The 18,309-nt window shown below is 41.2% G+C and overlaps 1 protein-coding gene across 10 annotated transcripts in view; it reads left to right on the forward strand.

Annotated features, from left to right (window-relative positions):
* dpp9 (dipeptidyl-peptidase 9) overlaps positions 1–18,309 on the forward strand; it is a 93,102-nt gene that overhangs the window by 46,959 nt on the left and 27,834 nt on the right. For all 10 annotated transcript variants that reach the window (XM_080212558.1, XM_080212561.1, XM_080212560.1 and 7 more), the window contains 7 exons: positions 2,309–2,482; positions 5,906–6,074; positions 9,264–9,374; positions 12,364–12,492; positions 14,050–14,111; positions 14,567–14,667; positions 16,195–16,372. In XM_080212558.1, coding sequence (XP_080068684.1) covers positions 2,309–2,482; positions 5,906–6,074; positions 9,264–9,374; positions 12,364–12,492; positions 14,050–14,111; positions 14,567–14,667; positions 16,195–16,372 — 924 coding nt within the window. The remainder of the gene's footprint in view (positions 1–2,308; positions 2,483–5,905; positions 6,075–9,263; positions 9,375–12,363; positions 12,493–14,049; positions 14,112–14,566; positions 14,668–16,194; positions 16,373–18,309) is intronic.

The following is an 18,309-nucleotide window of genomic DNA, read 5'->3' on the forward strand; positions in this document are numbered from 1 at the left end:
ATGAAGTGTGAGTAGCATCTCATTTTTTTAGGCAGTTAGGACATTACCTATGCCATGTAACCTGTAACACGATCTAACATCACTTCAGCTTTTAAAGTACAGAAGTACTACAAAGGGAAGCCATGTTTTTGATATATTGTAGAGGTGGCAGAAACTTCAAACTATCCATGAACATGGAATGTTTGAAATACAGAGCAGGCCCCAGCACCTAAAGAATGCTGGCAAAGGGGTTGCATTCAAATCGCTGACCACCACCTGTTGTAAATAAAATTCTGTTGTCTTTGCAACATTTGTCTTTTTTCTGTTTGACTCTGTAAAACTTCGCTCTGTAAACTCAACTTTTCACTTTGTGTATACATCTAAGAGGATTGACTGTCAAATTTGCAAATGAAAAAATGCATTTGCAGCCACATTCAAAACGCTTGTCAAAAATATTCCGATTAAAAATGATCAAGGTCAAAATAGTCAAGGAATGTTTTAGAATCCGATATATGGGTATTGTCAATATTATGTATTCCACTACTTCCCACAAAAATTGTACCTTAAAACCTGGCAAATGTTACTATTTTATAATGAAAAACCTCAATTTGATTCCTTAACCAGTCAGCAAAACTCTCAATTCTGAAAGCTGCAATGTTACTATGTCAATTATTGATGTGTCAATGCTGAAGCTATATTGCTTCATTTCCTTAAGTTAATCCAGTAGTTAATTACATAATTTAAAACCGTATTGGTTAGAGGCATGTGTTTTGAATAATGGTTGATGTGCAATACCTTACAATTCTGCACCACCTGAATGATATTTTTGGCTATAGATTTTTACTTTTTTTATTGTAAACAAATGCGCTTTGGTAGTTATTATTAATCAAAAAGAATTGCAATAGTAAGCCAAGTAAAAAGAAACTTTTGTATTGTGTGAGTTGTTGCTTTGTGACTTGGTATTTTCTGCAAGTGAGGTGTAGCTTAAATTCTTGTATTGCCAGGAATCCATTTGAGTAGGGTGGTAGAAACCACTAATTAAATAGCAGAAAACATTGGCTTTTGACCATTACAGATGGGGTGGCACAGTGGTTAGTGTTAATGCCTCACAGTGCCAGGAACCCTGGTTCAATTCCAGCCTCGGTTGATTGTTTGTGTGGAGTTTGCAGGTTCACCCCATGGGTTTCCTCCCACAGTTCAAAGATGTGCGGGGTAGATTCATTGGCCATGCTAAATTGCCTCTTAATACCAGGAGGATTAGTGGGTAAAATACTTCGGGTTACAGGGGTAGGGGCTGGGTGGGATTGTTGTCAGTGCAGGCTGAATGGCCTCTCCCTGCACTAGAGGGATTCTATGATTAATCAATTGCTAACTTTAAAAAAAAATCCACTGAGGGGTTCAGGTTGCTGTGTACAAAGAAACAGGTTTATTGGCACCTTCAGTGTTAGTTCATGACATCTCCTAAGCCTTTAGTGTATTTTGCCCTTCTGAGGTGCTCTGATCACAAAATCAGACTTTGCTTCCTGTTTTTCAGTTCTTTTTTTCTCTTGGAGCCCATGTTTTGCACACCATTTTACACCTGAGGGTTAGGAAACCTGCTGCAGGCTCTGCCAAGGCAGCACTTGAATGAGTCACTAAGGGCAACAGTGCCTGAGCTGACTAATATTCTGTTTTATACCAGCAGCCAGACGAGAGGACTGATCAAATATTTGCTTAAGCTGGATTTCTGGTTATCAGTAGACTTTTTACTGTCTGCATAAAATGTGGTGCAAAAACACGATCTCTCAATGTTTTTACTGCCTAGGGTTTTTTATTCTCTGTCAAGATAACATTTATTGCTCCTTCTCGTTCCCTCAGGGTGCTGATTTCCGACCAATTGTGCTAGGTGCTAGGCCACTTCAGAATGAATTAAGAGTCAATTGAGAAATGTACGGTTCTCGACGGTATTAGTGAAAAAATTGAACTTTAATGGCAGTCAAATAACTTTGATGCTGGATTCATTAAATTCAGTTTCACAACTTACTGTGGTAGAATTTGAACCTGACCACTAGCTGGCTAGTCCAGAACCATGGCCACTATAATACTTTATTCTAGTTCTGAAAGTAAAAAGTTGGATCCTCTCAAATTACCCAGTCCATTCTCTGTACCCTATTAATGGTTTTAATTTGTGTAAGTAGTTTTAAACATGCATATACTGATGTAAATGATCATGTTGCCTCAGGTGAGAGCCAGACAGGTTTTAGGATTGTTTTATGTAACCTCCAGTTAGTGCCTGGTAGTTACGCTAATAACTGGTCACCCTTATTTGTTCTTTGTGGCTGTTTTATAGGCAACTCCACATCATGGGATGTACTCGCGGGAAGAGGAGCTCCTGCGTGAGAGGAAGCGCCTCGGGACATTTGGAATTACCTCATATGACTATCACAGGGATAGTGGACTTTTTCTCTTCCAAGCTAGCAATAGTCTTTTCTATTGCAAGGATGGAGGGACAAATGGTTTTAATGTGAGTACAAAGTTGATGTCAGGTTTTTGTATTCCTACTGTTTACAGTTAGTTCTGATTAGAACTGTGCACATTGTTTGCATTATTTGGAGTCTGCAGGGACTAACTGCAATTAAAAGATATTTGACTCAATTCGTTACTGGGGACTTGAACATATTGATTTAGGAGCAAGTTAGAAAAAAATCAAAAGATCTTTTGGCTTAATAACTAAGATAAACTTAGGAACATATGCAATTGGAATTTCCTCAAAGCTGGGAGTACTTGTACATTAATGTAGAGATTTTAACAGTAATGTGGGCCTTCAGTAGCAAAGGATTAGACTTAAAAGTAGCAATATTGATCAAGGAGTCAATTACTGCAGCAAGGAGTATCTTGGAAGGTTCCTGAAATGAGCCCAAATGGGTAGAACTTAGAAACAAAATGGGGGCAACCACTTTGCTGGGAGTGTACTATAGGCCCCGAAATAGTCAGGGAGAGATAGAAGAGCAGACATGCAGGCAAATCTGAGAATAATAGGGTAATAATAGGGATTTCAACTTCCCCAATGTTAGACTGGCATGGTGGCACAGTGGTTAGCACTATTGCTTCACAGTGCCAGGGACCCAGGTTCGATTCCTGGCTAGGGTCACTGTGCGGAGTCTGCAAATTCTACCTGTCTGCATGGATTTTCTCCCACAGTCCGCAAGACGTGCTGGTTAGGTGCATTGGCCATGCTAAATTCTCCCTCAGTGTACTTGAACAGGTAACAGAGTGTGGCGATGAGGAAATTTTCACAGTAATGTTATTGCAATGTTAACGTAAGCCTATTTGTTATAATAATAAATGAATTAAAAAACATAAGAACATAAGAAATAGGAGCAGGAGTAGGCCATCTAGCCCTTCGAGCCTGCCCCGCCATTCAGTAAGATCATGGCTGATCTGTCGTGGCTTACTGAGAGAATCACTGAGCTACTTGTAGGAAAATCTACATCACAGCAGTGAGATTCATTTCAAAAACAAAATGGAGAGAGCACAAGGCCAGCATGTTCCCATGAACGTGAAGGGTTGGAGCGACAAATCCAGAGAACCCTGGATGTGAAGGGATATCCAGTGTTGGAAAAGGGGGTTTATCACAAAAGCTCAAAACAGCGAAGCCCAAGAGGAGTATAGAAAATGCATGGGATTATTCAAAAAATAGATTGAGAGTGAAAACGGGCCATGAAGAAACATTGGCGGGCAAAATAAAGGAAAATGCAAAGGTATTTTGTAAGTTTATTAAGGGCAGGAGATTACCGAGGAAAGAGCAGGGCCCATTGTGGGGAGCCAGAAGACGTAGATAAGGTTTTAAATATGTACTTTGCGTCTGTGTTCATTATGGAGAAGGATGATGTAGTATAGAAATCAGTGAGGGGCATTGTGATTTCGTAAGATATTAATGGTTTTAATGGGCCTAAAAGTGGATAAATCCCCAGGCCCAAACTTCATAATGCAACAATCTACAGTACCGAGAAAATGTCTTCTTACTGTCCAGGAAAATACTGCACTATGAAATGCTATTCTCCTCCAGTTGGAAGATTTTCTTCAATCCTTTTAATGAATTTCATTCTCATTTCTATCACATTATCACCCTTGGGTATGCCCTTGGTTTGTTCCAGGCTGCTGTGAGAGGCAAGAGAGCAGATTGCAGTGACCGACAATTCTCAGATCTTCTCTGGCCAGAGGAGAGGTGTCAGAGGAGTGGATGATAGCTAATGTGGTACCATTATTCAAGAAGAAAAGTTGGGAAAAAACAGGAGTTTATAGACAAGTTCATCTAATTTCAGTGGTAGGGAAAAAATCTGAGGGACAGAATGAATCGCCACTTGTGGAGGCAAGGATTAATATAGGATAGTCAGCATGATTTTCTCAAAGGGAAATTAAGTCTTACACATTTGATTGAATTTTTTTTGAGGAGGTGACTAGGTGTGTGGATGAGGATAGTGTAGTTGATGTAGTCCACATGGATTTTAGTAAGGCTTTGATAAGGTCCTACATTGGAGGCTGATGAAGAACGTAAGAGTCAATGGGATCCAGGACAATTTGGAAACTGGATCCAAAATTGTCTTATTGACAGGAGAAAGAGGTTGATAGGTGAAGATTGTGTTTGTGCTGGAAGCCTTGTGTCCACTGGTGTTCTACAGAGATCAATGCTGGGTCCATTGTTTTTAGAGTACACTAATGATCTGAACGTGAATGTAGGAAGTATGATGAGTAAATTTGCAGATGACACCAAAACTGATGGTGTGGTAAATAGAAAGGAACACAGCCTTAGATTATAGCCAGGAATATACAGTGAATAATCAGACCCCAGGAAGTACAGAGGAACAGCAGGACCTTGGTGTGCATGTCCATAGATCTATGAAGACAGCAGGTCAGGTAAAATCAATGGTTAAGAAAGTATTAGAGATACTTGCCTTTATTAACCTAGGCATTGAATATAAGAGCAGGATGGTTATGGTGAAACTGTACAAAATGTTGGTTAATGTGTGCAGTTCTGACCAACACACCAGGAAATGATTATATTAGAGAAGGTGCAGAGGAGATTCACCAGGATGTTGTCTAGACTGGAGCGTTTCAGATATCAAGAGAAACTGGATAGGCTGGGCTTGTTTTCCTTGATGCAGAAAAGGCGGAGGGGGGACCTGATTGAGGTGAATAAAATTGAGGGACATACAGTGGTTAGAAAGGAAGCTTTCCCATTAGCAGAGGGGTCAATAACCAGAGGGCATTGATTTAAGTTATGGGCCAGGAAGCTTATTGGAGATGAGTGGACAGACATTTTCATCAGAGGGTGGGGAATCCGGAACTCACTGCCTGAAAAGGTGATAGAGGTGAGGGAACCCCCAGAACGTTTAAGAAATATTTAGATAAGCACTTGAAATGCCATAGCATACAGGACTCTGGGCCAGGTGCTCAAAAATGGTTTGGAATAGATAGGTGCTTAATGACTGTTGTGGACATGATGGGCCGAAAGACATCTTTCCATGCTGTAAAACTTTGACTCTATGACTACGAAAAGAATATTATTTGATAGCCTCATGACACATCTAAATGGGGTGTTAACTGTTTGCCATGAGTGAGTGCAAAGTATCATTCTTTGCTCATTACCAGGCTCAGGTGAACCTGTGTGTTTAACGAGTTCTAAAGACAGTGGGGAACATGAGTGAGGACACCTTTTGAGAGAGGAGAGGAAAATGTTGAGATGGAACAAAAATGAGGAAACCTCGCTAACAAAATGGAATGTACCCATATGGGATCTTAAATATGTACTCGTCTTGTGTCTCTCACTGTAGTTACACTTAGATTTGTATTTGCTAAACCCAATCTGTGGCAGCATCGTTTCTTCCACAATAATGAAGGCAGTTCGTTCATTTTTCTTTACTAGCTGACCTCTGCTGTTTTATAGATATCGCCAATGAAGCCAGTAGAGATTAAGACAAATTGTTCAGGTCCTCGGATGGATCCTAAGATATGTCCTGGAGACCCGTCCTTCATCTCATTTGTAAATAACAATGATTTATGGATATCAAACATTGGATCTGGCGAGGAGAAGCGATTAACATTTTGCCATAAAGGTAAGATAGTTTAGTATTGTTTCTACAGAAATTACCATTACTTTAAACCATGTGCTAGCAGATAATTAAGTTAAAATTCTAATGGAGTTATTTTACACACATCATCATATTTATATTGAAGCCAGTTTCTGACTAGTTTTGAGGACAGTGATTAGTTGGAATTGTAGAGATAAAGCATGATTCTTTGCCCAAGTTTTCTCTTCTCTCTGTTCACGATTGTAATTCTGTAGGTATAATCTTTTAATACGTTACAGAGGACATTCTTCATATCTGACTCTAATCTGCATCTTTATAGTCTTTAAGATGGAGTTGGGGAAAGAAGAGATAGATTAGGAGGATATTGGAATTAAAACAAACTTAACTCGAGGTGGTCAAGGCTAGGTGCTCTACCTATTGGGGCGGCACGGTGGCACAGTAGTTAGCACTGCTGTCTCACAGTGCCAGGGATCCGGTTTCAATTCCCAACTTGGGTCACTGTCTGTACAGAGTCTGCACGTTCTCCCTGTGGCTGTGTGGGTTTCCTCCGGGTACTCTGGTTTCCTCCCACGGCCCAAAAGACGTGCTGCTTAGGTGCATTGGCCATGCTAAATTCTTCATTAGTGTACCCAAATAGGTGCTGGAGTGTGGCAACTAGGGGATTTTCACAGTAATTTCATTGCAGTGTTAATGTAAGCCTACTTGTGACACTTTTAAATAAACTAAAACTAACAATTACGTTTGATGGCCAACTATATAATCACTATGGCTGTTGTAGCTAAGAATTTATTACTTACAGCAGAGAATGAGGCCACTTGCTGATATTTCTGTTTCACAGGCGCCTCCTTCAACTTGACTTCATTTAACCCTCATCCACATTTCCTTTACCTAGCTTGCTCTAAAAATTGATCTGTTAGTTTGTTTTAATTGCTCGTAATGAGTTCTGTACTCTTAACAACTCTGGTTAAAAAACTTTTTCTTGAATTCCCTATTTATGTACGTTGCTGTCCCTTATGATATAAAAGCTCTTTGGAAATGAATTAGTTTAACGGCAGCAGTTACTGCTTTGTAGCTATTCTGTATTAGCAGCATTCCATGAGAATGAATGGCTGTTAATCTGCTAATGGCATTAGCCAAGTGAGGTGCCTCAGCTACAAGAGCAGGTCAGAGGCTGTCCACCATGTACAAGTCACAAGTCAAGGGTATGATGAATACTATCCTCTTCCTTGATAAAATAAGTGCAGCTCTAGCAATGCTCTAGAAGCATAATGCCATCTAGGACAAAGCAGCCTGCTTGATTGGCACACTAGTCATGAAATCAGAGTTGTTACAGTGCAGAAGGAGGCCATTCGGCTCATATTTGCATCAACTCTCCAAATAAACATTTTGACCAAGTACTGTTCCCCTGCCTTTTCCCTATAACTCTGCACGTTGTTTGTATTCAAAGTCATCTAACAGCCTTTTGAATGCCTCAATCGAACCTGACTCCACCACACTTCCAGGCAGTACATTCCAGACCTGAGCCACTCGTGAAAAGATTTTTCTTACCACATTTGCCTTTTTTGTAAATCTGTGCCCTCTCATTCTTGATCCTTTTTATGAGCATTCACTCCATCGCGGGCGAATAGTGACAGCAGTGTTTACCATCTGTTACATGCACTGTAGGAAGTCACAGTGGCTCCTTAGCACCTTCCAAACCCACGAATGCTACCATCTACAAGGGCAGCAGATATATGGGAACGCCATCACCTGGAAGTTCCCCTCCAAGCTACTCTCAATCCTGACTTGGAAATATATTGTCGTTCCTTCACTGTTACTGGGTCAAAATCCTGGAACTCACTCCCTAACAGTACTGTAGGTGTATCAACAACACATGGACTGCTGCAGTTCAGGAAGACAGCTCACCACCACCTTCTGAGGGCAATTAGGAGTGAGCAATAGATGCTGGTGTAGTCATTAACACCCACACCCCATGAATGAATTTTAAAAAAGGAACTCAGACCCAATATCTGATAACTCAGCTCCATTAGTGATGTACTTATTCTGATTTGAAGCCAAATCAGCAGGAATCAGGTCTAGTCTATTAGATTGACAACAATAAGTGCAGTGAGTGTCTGAGCTGCCTGTAGAACCTCAGGTTAAATTAAATCTATTGCATGTAAGTAAGTCTTACATACTGTTTCATATAATATTTAGACTCACATAGTGCCTTAAAATTAGTCTTCTCAAGTGCTTCAGGTAATGTATTTTGTGTTTGATCCAGTTTAGCTGTCCATAATTATAATGTGGAACAGCTACCAAGAAACATATACATTTCCCTAAACCTGTTATATTTTTACACAAATGGGAGAATTAGCAGGGATAATTCCAGCTTTTCCACCTCTCGATTGACCAAATAGTGTGAAAGGAAAAACTCCTTTGACCCCTGCGTGATATAAATGTTGTTAAGAAAAAATGACAGTTTTTTTGTGAGTTTTAAAAAGAATGCTAAATGTTTATTATTCAAGTTTCATTTTGAAACTAAACCCCCCCACACGCAAAATATTGTGATTACAAAAAGGCCTGAGAAGTTCACAGTTCTCTTGCTTTTTCTGAGGTGAGTCTTGAAGTGATGCAGTCCTTTAAACTCCCTGTAGTCCCAGAACGATATTGTCTGGAATTTAAGGAGACAAATTTGCTATTTTATTGCTTCCAAAAGCAAGTTTCTCTTGCTCCACTACAGTTGAGATGCTATTGAACCTCTGTAATAAAAACCTGGTTTGAGTCCTCAACTGAAAAGATAAAGGCCGAGCTGAATTCTGTGCCTGCTGATGATTTGTGGGCAGGGACCTGTTCTTTTACTGATCTGGATCTTTATCTCCCGCGCTGCTTCAAAAATGTATTTTATTAAATGCCCTTATCTGAAAACTTAGTTTCTGTCATATGACCAAAGTATTTGTCTACTGTCTTCTCATATGTCCCAGAAGTTTGTTTGCATTTTAATGATCTGTCCAGATTTGAAGATTAGTTTAAGATCCTTGTGTAACTCCATGTATATTAAAAGGAAAGAAACGGTCACCTGACCTCTCAACTCCAAAAATGTCCATTCTTCATTTTGTTTCAAGGTGAAGTGCCCATTTCGAATTTATACTCCATAAATCTGCCTCCAAATTGTGAGTTTGACAATATTAAGTTGCAGAGAATGTAGTGTAACCAGGATGTTCTCTTTTTCAGGTTTGCCTAATGTAATAGAAGATCCTAAATCTGCAGGAGTAGCAACTTTTGTAATACAGGAAGAGTTTGATAGGTTTACCGGTTACTGGTGGTGTCCCACAGGAACTGAAGGTATGACTTTGGCGGCAGTACTCTGTATTCTTGCAATCGATGAACGATTAAGTTCAGCAGGGAATAGACTCTTATTGGTTTTTTAGGTGGACAGCCTTCCATGTTTTTAATACTTATTGTTAATGCAGTTGTCTCTGTCGGAGAACTAAATATGTGGATGGCCATAGCATGCTCAATGAATGAGGTTAGTCCAAGACATGGACAGGTTTTTAGCACTCCCATTATCTAAAAGCCCACATTGTTTCACAGTATTGTGACACCGTGGTTAGCGCTGCTGCCTCATGGTGCAAGGGACCTGGGTTCGATTCCAGGCCTGGGTCACTGTCTGTGAGGAGTCTGCATATTCTCCCCGTGTCTGCTTGGATTTGCTCCGATTTCCTCCCACAGTCTGAAAGACTGGTTAGGCATTGGTTATGCTAAATACTCCCTCAGTGTACCTGAACAGGCATTGAAGTGTGGCGACAAGGGGATTTTATCAGTAACTTCATTGCAGTGTTAACATAAACCTACTTGTGACACAAATAAGTTTAAACTGTATTAAACAATCTTTGAGATATTCTACCAGAATACCAGAAGTAATTAAAGTTACAGTAACTATGTCTTGATTTGTCATTTGAGTGATTGGTGTGGGCTTTTAGATAATGGGAGTGCTAAAAACCTGTCCATGTCTTGGACTAACCTCATTCATTGAGCATGCACTGCTGTCTTGATAATCAGTTCCAATCATCCACAACTCTGAGAGAAAATGATACCTTGTTTTAAACTTAAAAACCTATGATCCCTAGTTTTAAACTCCCCAGCTAGAAAAAACACCCTTCCAGCAAGTGTCCCCTCAAACCTTTTTCAGAATTCTCCATGTTTTCGAGTTCACCCCTCTCTTTTAAATTCCTAGAATATAGGCCTAGCCTACTTAATCTCTCTTTGTAACGTAATCCTTGTATCCCAGGAATCTGTTTAGTGAATCTTTGCTGCACTCCCTTTGAAGATATCCTTACTTGATTAAGGAAATCAAAACAAGAATATATCAAATGTGGTCTCATCAAGGATCTGTGCAATTGTAGTAAGACTCTTCTGCTTATGTATTCCACTTTCTTTCAATTAAGGCCAACCTATAATTTTCCTAATTTCTCGCTGTACCTGCATGCTAACGTTGTGATTCATGTACAATATCCAAATCCCACTGAATGCTAGCATTTCCCAGCCTCCACAATAAAAAAAAAGTTTGGTTTTTGAATTAACCTACTGTGCCAAAGTGGCTACTGTCACATTTCTGCATTATATTCCTTCTATCGCACTTTTGCTTACTTAATCTGCTTAAATTTTTTGTAGCTTCTGTGCTCTCTTACAGCCTACTTTCTTTGTGTCATCAGCGAACCTGGATATACTCAAACCAATAATGCAACTCCCTGGTATTGATTGTATATGGAGCTGAGGCCCAAACATTGATCGTGGGAGTACCTCGCTGGTTATAGTCTGCCAAGTCAAATGACAACTATTTGCATTTTTTTCTGCCCATTAACTAATCCTCAATTAATGCAAATATGTTGCCTCAGTCCCATGAGCCTAATTTTATGTGTGGTGACTTCCTGTGCAGCACTGTGTCAAGGATACTACATCCACTATTTCCTTTTATCAGTCCCGCTAGTTGCAACCTCAAATGAAATCGATTTATCAAACATGATTTCCATTTCATAAATCTGTTTGACATTACTCTCAGTGCCCTGTTCTGTCCCGAATAGATTCCAACATTGTCTCCAACTGATTGAAAAGCAGAATATTGCAGATATTGGTAATCTGAAAATGCTGTAAGTACTCAGGTTGGGCAATATCTATGGAGAAAGGAAGAGTTAGGCCCATGATTTCAAATTTCTGGGAGATCATACCCTAGATGTTCTGGGTGATCTCCCAGAAGTCCTCATGTAAGCAATTACCCAGGAGATTCGAGCACCTACCCTAGTTACCCTCCCTACCTCCTGACCTGCCTCCCCCACCCTGATTACTCTTTCCCGAGCCCCTGTGGGATCCCACGATGGTCTGCAATTACTGCACTGAAGGCTTCCCCGATTTCTTCTAGTCACTAATTCCCAATGACTTTTGTTAAAAGATCCCACTATTTTGGGGAAGAACAGAATTATCCCTGGTTTCCTGGCCAATATTATCCCTCAGGCAACATCATAGTATGTGGCCGTTATCGCATTGCTGTTGCTAGAAACTTTAAAAATGTTCCATTTTCTGGAAAGCGCTTTGAGATATCAGGTGATTGTGAAAAGCACCATATAAATGCAAGTCTTTTCTTTCTATTGCTCTGCTGTCCTCCTCACCCTTGCTTCAGTGGGAATGTGTTCCACAGTTAAATCATCCTGCTAAGAAATGTTGCCTAAATTTCTTTTCCTTTTAAGCTGTGCCTTTTAGTCTTTGAACCCTGCGCCTGACGAAGACTGTGATGGATTCAACTTCTCCACAGTAGTCTTAATGCCTCTCTTAATCCCCTTTCTTGACAGTTAACTCCTAGGGTAGGCACTCTTTCCTCACAACACAGGTCTCATGGTTCAGCCTTTCAGCCTATTCTATGTTTTCAATAATTGTATTTTCTTTCTCCATCGAGCAGCGAGGTGTTAAACCAATATATTATCTGTTTTCTCAGGTGGATGTAAATGATCCCTTGGCACAATCAAAGGAGTAGGGGTTCTCCTATTTATAAATATTTACCCATCAACTGATATCATTAAGACAAATTACCTGGTCATTATCCCATTGCTTTTTATAGGAGCCTGCTGTCTGTAAATTAGAAGTCAGTATTTCCTACATTGCTATAGCAACTGCGCTTCAAAGTACTTTATTGGCTGTAAAGTCCTTTATGACATCTTGAGTTTGTGAAAAGCATTATATAAATGCAAGATTTTCCTTCCTTTAGAACTGAACACAGTATTGCTGCTGGTATACAATGTTATCATCATCTTGTATGAAAACATTTTTGCATTGCTTGCAGGTCCAGATGGTGTGAAGACATACTATCTTTTGTACGAGGAAGTGGATGAGTCTGAGGTAGAGATCATTCATGTGCCCTCCCCCGCCCTGGAAGAGAGGAAAGCTGATACCTACCGATACCCAAGAACAGGTTGGAAGCAGAGTCCATGATCTGAGATATCCTGGATTAATAAGACAGTAACCATCTACGTGAAAGCTTTATTATTTATACGAGGCACAAATATTTATTTTCAGCTTGGTTATTTCTTAGTTCAGAGAACGAAGGGGGTTATCTTAGAGGCTCAGTATGATCTTAACAGGGTGGTGGGGAGATGGAATCGGGGGGAGGGGGCAGGGGTGATGGGCGTAGAGGGGGGAAGCGGAGGGTGGGTGTGGAGAGGGGTGAGCGCAGAGGGGGAGAGGGGAGCAGGGGCTGGACACAGCGGGAAGTGGAGTGGGGGCTGGGCGCAGAGGGGGTGGGGGCAGGTGCAGAGGGGGCATGGGAGCGGGGAGGGTGGGGGAGGGGACCAGGAGGGCAGGCTCAGAGAGGGGAGGGGAGTGGGGGCAGGTGCAGAGCAGGAAGGGGGCATGGCATGGGGGGCGGGTAATGGGGAGAGGGTAGTGGGGGGGGTCTAGGGGTTGGGAAATAGGGGGTGTAGAGGAGGGAGGGAAGTGGGGTGTGGGGGGGAGGTAAGTGGGCAGGCATTGTGTGGAAGGAGAAGGAAGCGGGGGCATGGTGGCAGGAAAGTGGGGAGGGAGGGTGTGGCGTGGGGGAGGAGAGCCGTGGGGGGTGGCCATGGGGTGAGGGGGTGACGTGTGGCATGGGGAAAGGGTAGTGGGGAGGTGTGGGGGATAGAGTAGCAGGGGGAGCATAGCGTGGGGGAGGGTTTGGTGGGCAGGGGGCGTGGGGGAGGGTAGAGGGGTGAGTAAGGGGGAGAGTAGCAGGGGATCATGACCTGGGGGAGGGTGTGGGGGAGTGGTAGTGGGGGGGGGGGTGTCGGAGGGTAGAGGGACATGTGGGGGGAAAGTAATGGGGAGCATGGCATGGGTGTGGGATGCAGGGGGCGTGGCATGGCTGGGGAAGTAGGGGACATGGCCTGGAAATTTGGGGGTGTGACTGGGTAGGGAATCAGGGGCGCGCTTGGCTAGAGGGAGTTGGGGGGAGAATCAGGGGCCCAATTGGCCGGGTTGGGAGGGTGGTTGGCGGAATCAGGTGGTGAGGAGCTGGATGTGCAGTTGGCATGAAGGCTATGGAGATCAGTGGCACGATTGGCTGGACTGGGTGAGAGGGGGTTTGTGGAGGAGGGAATCAGTGGGTGATCAGCTGGGGGGCTGGTGGGGAACCGGGTGCAGTTATCCTTGGACGATGGGGGTCATGGGAAGGGGGGAGGGTGACCAGGGTGGGGGGCAGGGGATGTGGCCAGGGTGGGGGGCTCTGCGTGGAATGATTTTTATCTACAATTTCTCACAGGTCCAGTCAACTATCTGGAAATGAGCTGCTGGTTTTGAGACATGTTATTTTCAAAAGTGACATTTTAATGCCTTTGTGAACTTTGTAAGCACTGCTGGGGAATAGAATTGAACAAATCTCACTGTTGGTAGCATATTTGAGTGGTTGAAATTACAATGGTACAAAAGTTTTCAGTTCCATGAACACTTTTCTGCTGCAGAGCTAACATTGTGACCTTTTAATATCTCACTTTTACAGGGAGTAAGAATCCCAAGATAACACTTAAATTGTCTGAATTCAGAGCAGACAGCCATGGGATGGTGAGTCTTTAATATCAAGCATTGGATACCTAGGATTGATGAAAGACACTTATTAAAGTTGACAGTTTCAGACTATGACAAACCATGGAGCTGTTCTCCCCCCCCATTTTCTTTCTAGCTTTTTCCCAGCTATACTCAGACATCGAATACTCAAACAGTAGAAGAAGCAAAACTCTGTATTTCTTTTCCTGCCTCTCTGCCTCTGCCTCCCCTCCCCCCTTAAATGCATTGGATAGGACAGGAGGACAGGATTAAGTGGCCGCCTTTTAAGCCTCAAAATTCTAATTCTTTAATCATGCCAGTAGCGTTGAAGATTTGCAGAACAAATTGATTTCTCACCACCTGTTTACATTATAGACGAAGAAATCCACTGATGCTGTGTTTTATTCACCATCTAACTTGATATGGTACAGTACAATGGTAATCCTAACTCAAATGTTTTTTTCCTTTGGTAGATCCTGAGTGCACAAGACAAAGAGCTGGTTCAGCCATTTGAGATTCTTTTCCCTGGCATTGAGTACATAGCACGAGCTGGATGGACAAAAGATGGAAATTTGTACGTTTCCCTCCTTGTGGGTTACTATGTAATTGACAAAATCTACTTCCCTTTATTAAGAAACAAAATATGTTTGATAAGTTTGCCTCATCACCCATAGTTCATTGCATCTATGCATCCCCAATATTCGCAGTTATCGCTGCATTCTAACCCTTGCCCTTCAATTGCTTTTTCCCACCAATATTATTCACATTCCTCTTGAATTTGCAAAAACAATACATTGCTACCATTGCCCTGGCTAAATCTCACGGCTTTGTACCTAATGTTTTATCAAATCCTTCATTTGATTACAGTAGGTCAATCGTATGTAACAATGTGAGGCAACAGAATGAGAGCATAACATGACAATAAGTAGAATCAGGTATTTTTAAGAAATGTTGCATTTTGGATTGGATGCCTCATTTTTGGATTGGCCTATTGGGAGGGTATAAGAAGAAGGAACTTCAGTCCCCTTGGTAAAATTGGATGCATATCAGATATAATGACAAGGATATTAGGGTAGTAGACACAGACCAATGGTATCTTCCAGCCATGAGATTTTCTATTCTATAAATATGTGGACAATACAATTTACTTCTATCTCGCCATGTAAATGCAATTGTTTAGATGAGTATGTTGGAAGTTGATAAATAATGTGTAAATTTTGCATTGCTGTTCAACACTGGATGACTGAAGTGTGAAAGAAATCTTAAAATGACCTTGTCAGTGTAAGAAATTGTACAAATCTTGAAGCTAACCCTCAGATAACTAGTTGATTTAAATCTAATTCCCATGAAAGTGTCCTTTTGAGCTCAGTACTACATTTGCATCCTTTTCAAGAAAGGAGTTCCAAGAAAACCTGATGCCTGAGCAATACAGCCAGTGCGGCTGTACACTCTTGCAATAGTAATCCTTCTTAGTACAAGGCAGGGGAATGGGTGAGTTGCCCTTGCAGAGACCAGGCCTAAATAGCGGCCTTCTGAATTGTAATAGTTTTATGATTCTGTGACTCTGGATTAGTCTGTATTTGAAATGAATTCTACTTACGTAGGATAGACTGCCAGATGGTTATAGGTTTCAATTCCCGAATTGCTTCTCAAGTTCACTGATTCTATAATGGCCCACTTTCTCGAGAGGACTGAAGGATAAGTAAATATGTTGGGTTGATTTCAGTGTACCGTGTGCCTATTAATCTCAATTAATTAACTGGACAAAAAAAATGACAGTAACAGTCATTAGTAAAGACCCAACACGCAGGGATAGGTGGCGATGTTGACTCAGAAATATGGCTTTGTGAATCTGCAGTCAGACTTAAGGGCCTCAGAATAAGGAAATTTGCACAGCCCTAATCCCATACAATGCTATGTTTGGATTCTTAAGCAATAGGGCATGCATTGGTGTCCTTGAAGACAGAAGTCCAGAAAGAATCCAGCATGTAAATTGACAGGAATAGATCTAATGAGACTGTTATCTCTAACAACAGAGACCCTCAGAGGAGAGCCTAAATTACAGCAGTGAATAATTTCCTTTTCTCGCTCTTTGTTATAGTGCCTGGGCAGTGTTACTCGATCGGCCTCAGCAGAGACTACGTCTGGTTTTGATCCCAACATCACTATTTATTCCTGTAACTAAGGATGAAACTGAACGGGTTAAGTTTGTAGAGGCTGTGCCAGAAACTGTTCATCCACACATTATTTATGAAGAAGTAACAGATATATGGATAAATGTAAGTACGGAACATGAATGAGGAACAAAAATGTTTTCTTTGAGAAATTTTGTTCTTCTCAATTAGGAGAGTATTCAAGCTAGGGAATGGGATACTTTCAGTTATGACACTTACAGTTTTGAATTTGTATCAGCAATTTTTTCTGTTACTTGACAGCTAGGAACCAGATTTATGCTGTCAAACTCGTTAGATGGTGCCCAACAGTTAGTGAACACTAATGGACTAGTGGACTTGGTTCCATTGCTGGACAATTATCCGAAGGGAATAGATTTGTAAAACTATAGGAAAAAGGTGAGGAGTGGGACTTTTTTGTACTTTAATGGAATGTGGGTGTTGCTGGGAAGGGAGTTCCAAGATTTTGATCCCACAGCAGTGTTTTTAAGCTCCAAGGCTTGGTGTGTGGCTTGGGAAGGGAATTCTTAAGTGAATAGTGTATTAATGCAATAGTAATCCTTCAGTACAAGGCAGGGGAATGGGTGAGTTGCTCTTGCAGAGACCAGGTGGGCTAAATGGCAGCCTTCTGAATTGTAATGGTTTTATGATTCTATGACTCTGGGTTAGTCTGTATTTGAAATTAATTCTGCTTACCCAGGATAGACTGCCAGATGGTTACAGGTTTCAATTCCCAAATTACTTCTCGAGTTCACTGGTTCTGCAATTCTATAAAGTTATTTTGTAAAATTAACTGTACAAAACGATGACATGGTAACAGAAAATGGAGGATAATGATATGGGGATGGGAAATAAAACAATTTCGGGTTAGTGACCAGTCAGGTCCCTTGATGATCTGTTCACTGTTGATAATTTAAGAATAATTTTCGATTGTTCCAGCATTTGTTGGTGTGTGTTCAGGTGGCAAATGTGAAGCCAATAATAGCACGGAAAGTGAACTGAACCAAGTGAATGAATCAAAGGAACAGAATTTTAGAATCACTCCTAGAATATTTTGGAACTGAATCATGCCCATAATAATTGGATTGTAATTAACATAGTTGGAAAAGGGTTTTGGTTTCATTATTGTCATTATAGAGCTGTAGTTAACAGAAGCTATGAAGCCAACTCAGGCTAATGTGATTCTCTGGAAATGAGTTTTTCCAGCAGTGTACATGTTACAATGAATTACATCAGATATGCAACACACGGCATTCTGTCCAACCCTCCTCTCATCTTTCCCCATCTATTTTCTAAATCTATCAGTGTAACTCTCTATTCCCTCCTCCCCTTAAATGCATCAGTACTGTTTGCTTCAAGCACTTGCTGTGATAGCCAGTTTCACATTCTCACCACTCACTGTGGTAACAAGTTTCTTACCAATTAGATTTCTTGGTGAGTATATTAAGTGCTCTAGCTATGCTCTCCCTGGCTTCCAGCTACAATGTTACATTTGGAATATGGTACCTATATTGGCGATTGCACCTCAAGTGGTTAGTGCTTTAGCTAATATAAAAGCAAATTACTTGGGTGCTGGAATCTGAAACAAAAACAGAATGCTGAAAAATCTCAGGTCTGGTAGCATTTGTAGAGAGAACAGAGTGAAGCATTAAATTTGTCCCCTGTCCAATAGCTGCTGAGATTTTCCAGCATTTTTTGTTTTTGCTTTAGTTAATGTTCAGTGAGAAGCAGCAAGCAATTTGAGAAAAGATTGAGAGAGCTAAACTTAATCTCCATTGGCTGAATGAAGATTGTGGGCTGTTCGGATTATGTCTCTTAAGTAAGAGACATGTAAATGTCAGGAGACTATTTAATCCAAACACAGAACTGGAGTTTTCAGATGATAAAATCACTTGGTTCCAAGGCTAATTTGTGCATCAGCAAGAGGCATCTCTCCATTGTGGGTATTTAAAAGGATTTTAGACACAGTTGTCTAAACTGGATGATTAGGATGTTGCCCTTATGAAAGCAGCAGACTAGAGGAGGGTACAAAGGATGTGAGGATG

The sequence above is a fragment of the Carcharhinus amblyrhynchos genome, chromosome 26, assembly GCF_965287045.1.
Source record: "Carcharhinus amblyrhynchos chromosome 26, sCarAmb.v2.hapA, whole genome shotgun sequence".
In the NCBI taxonomy this organism is placed as follows: domain Eukaryota; kingdom Metazoa; phylum Chordata; class Chondrichthyes; order Carcharhiniformes; family Carcharhinidae; genus Carcharhinus; species Carcharhinus amblyrhynchos.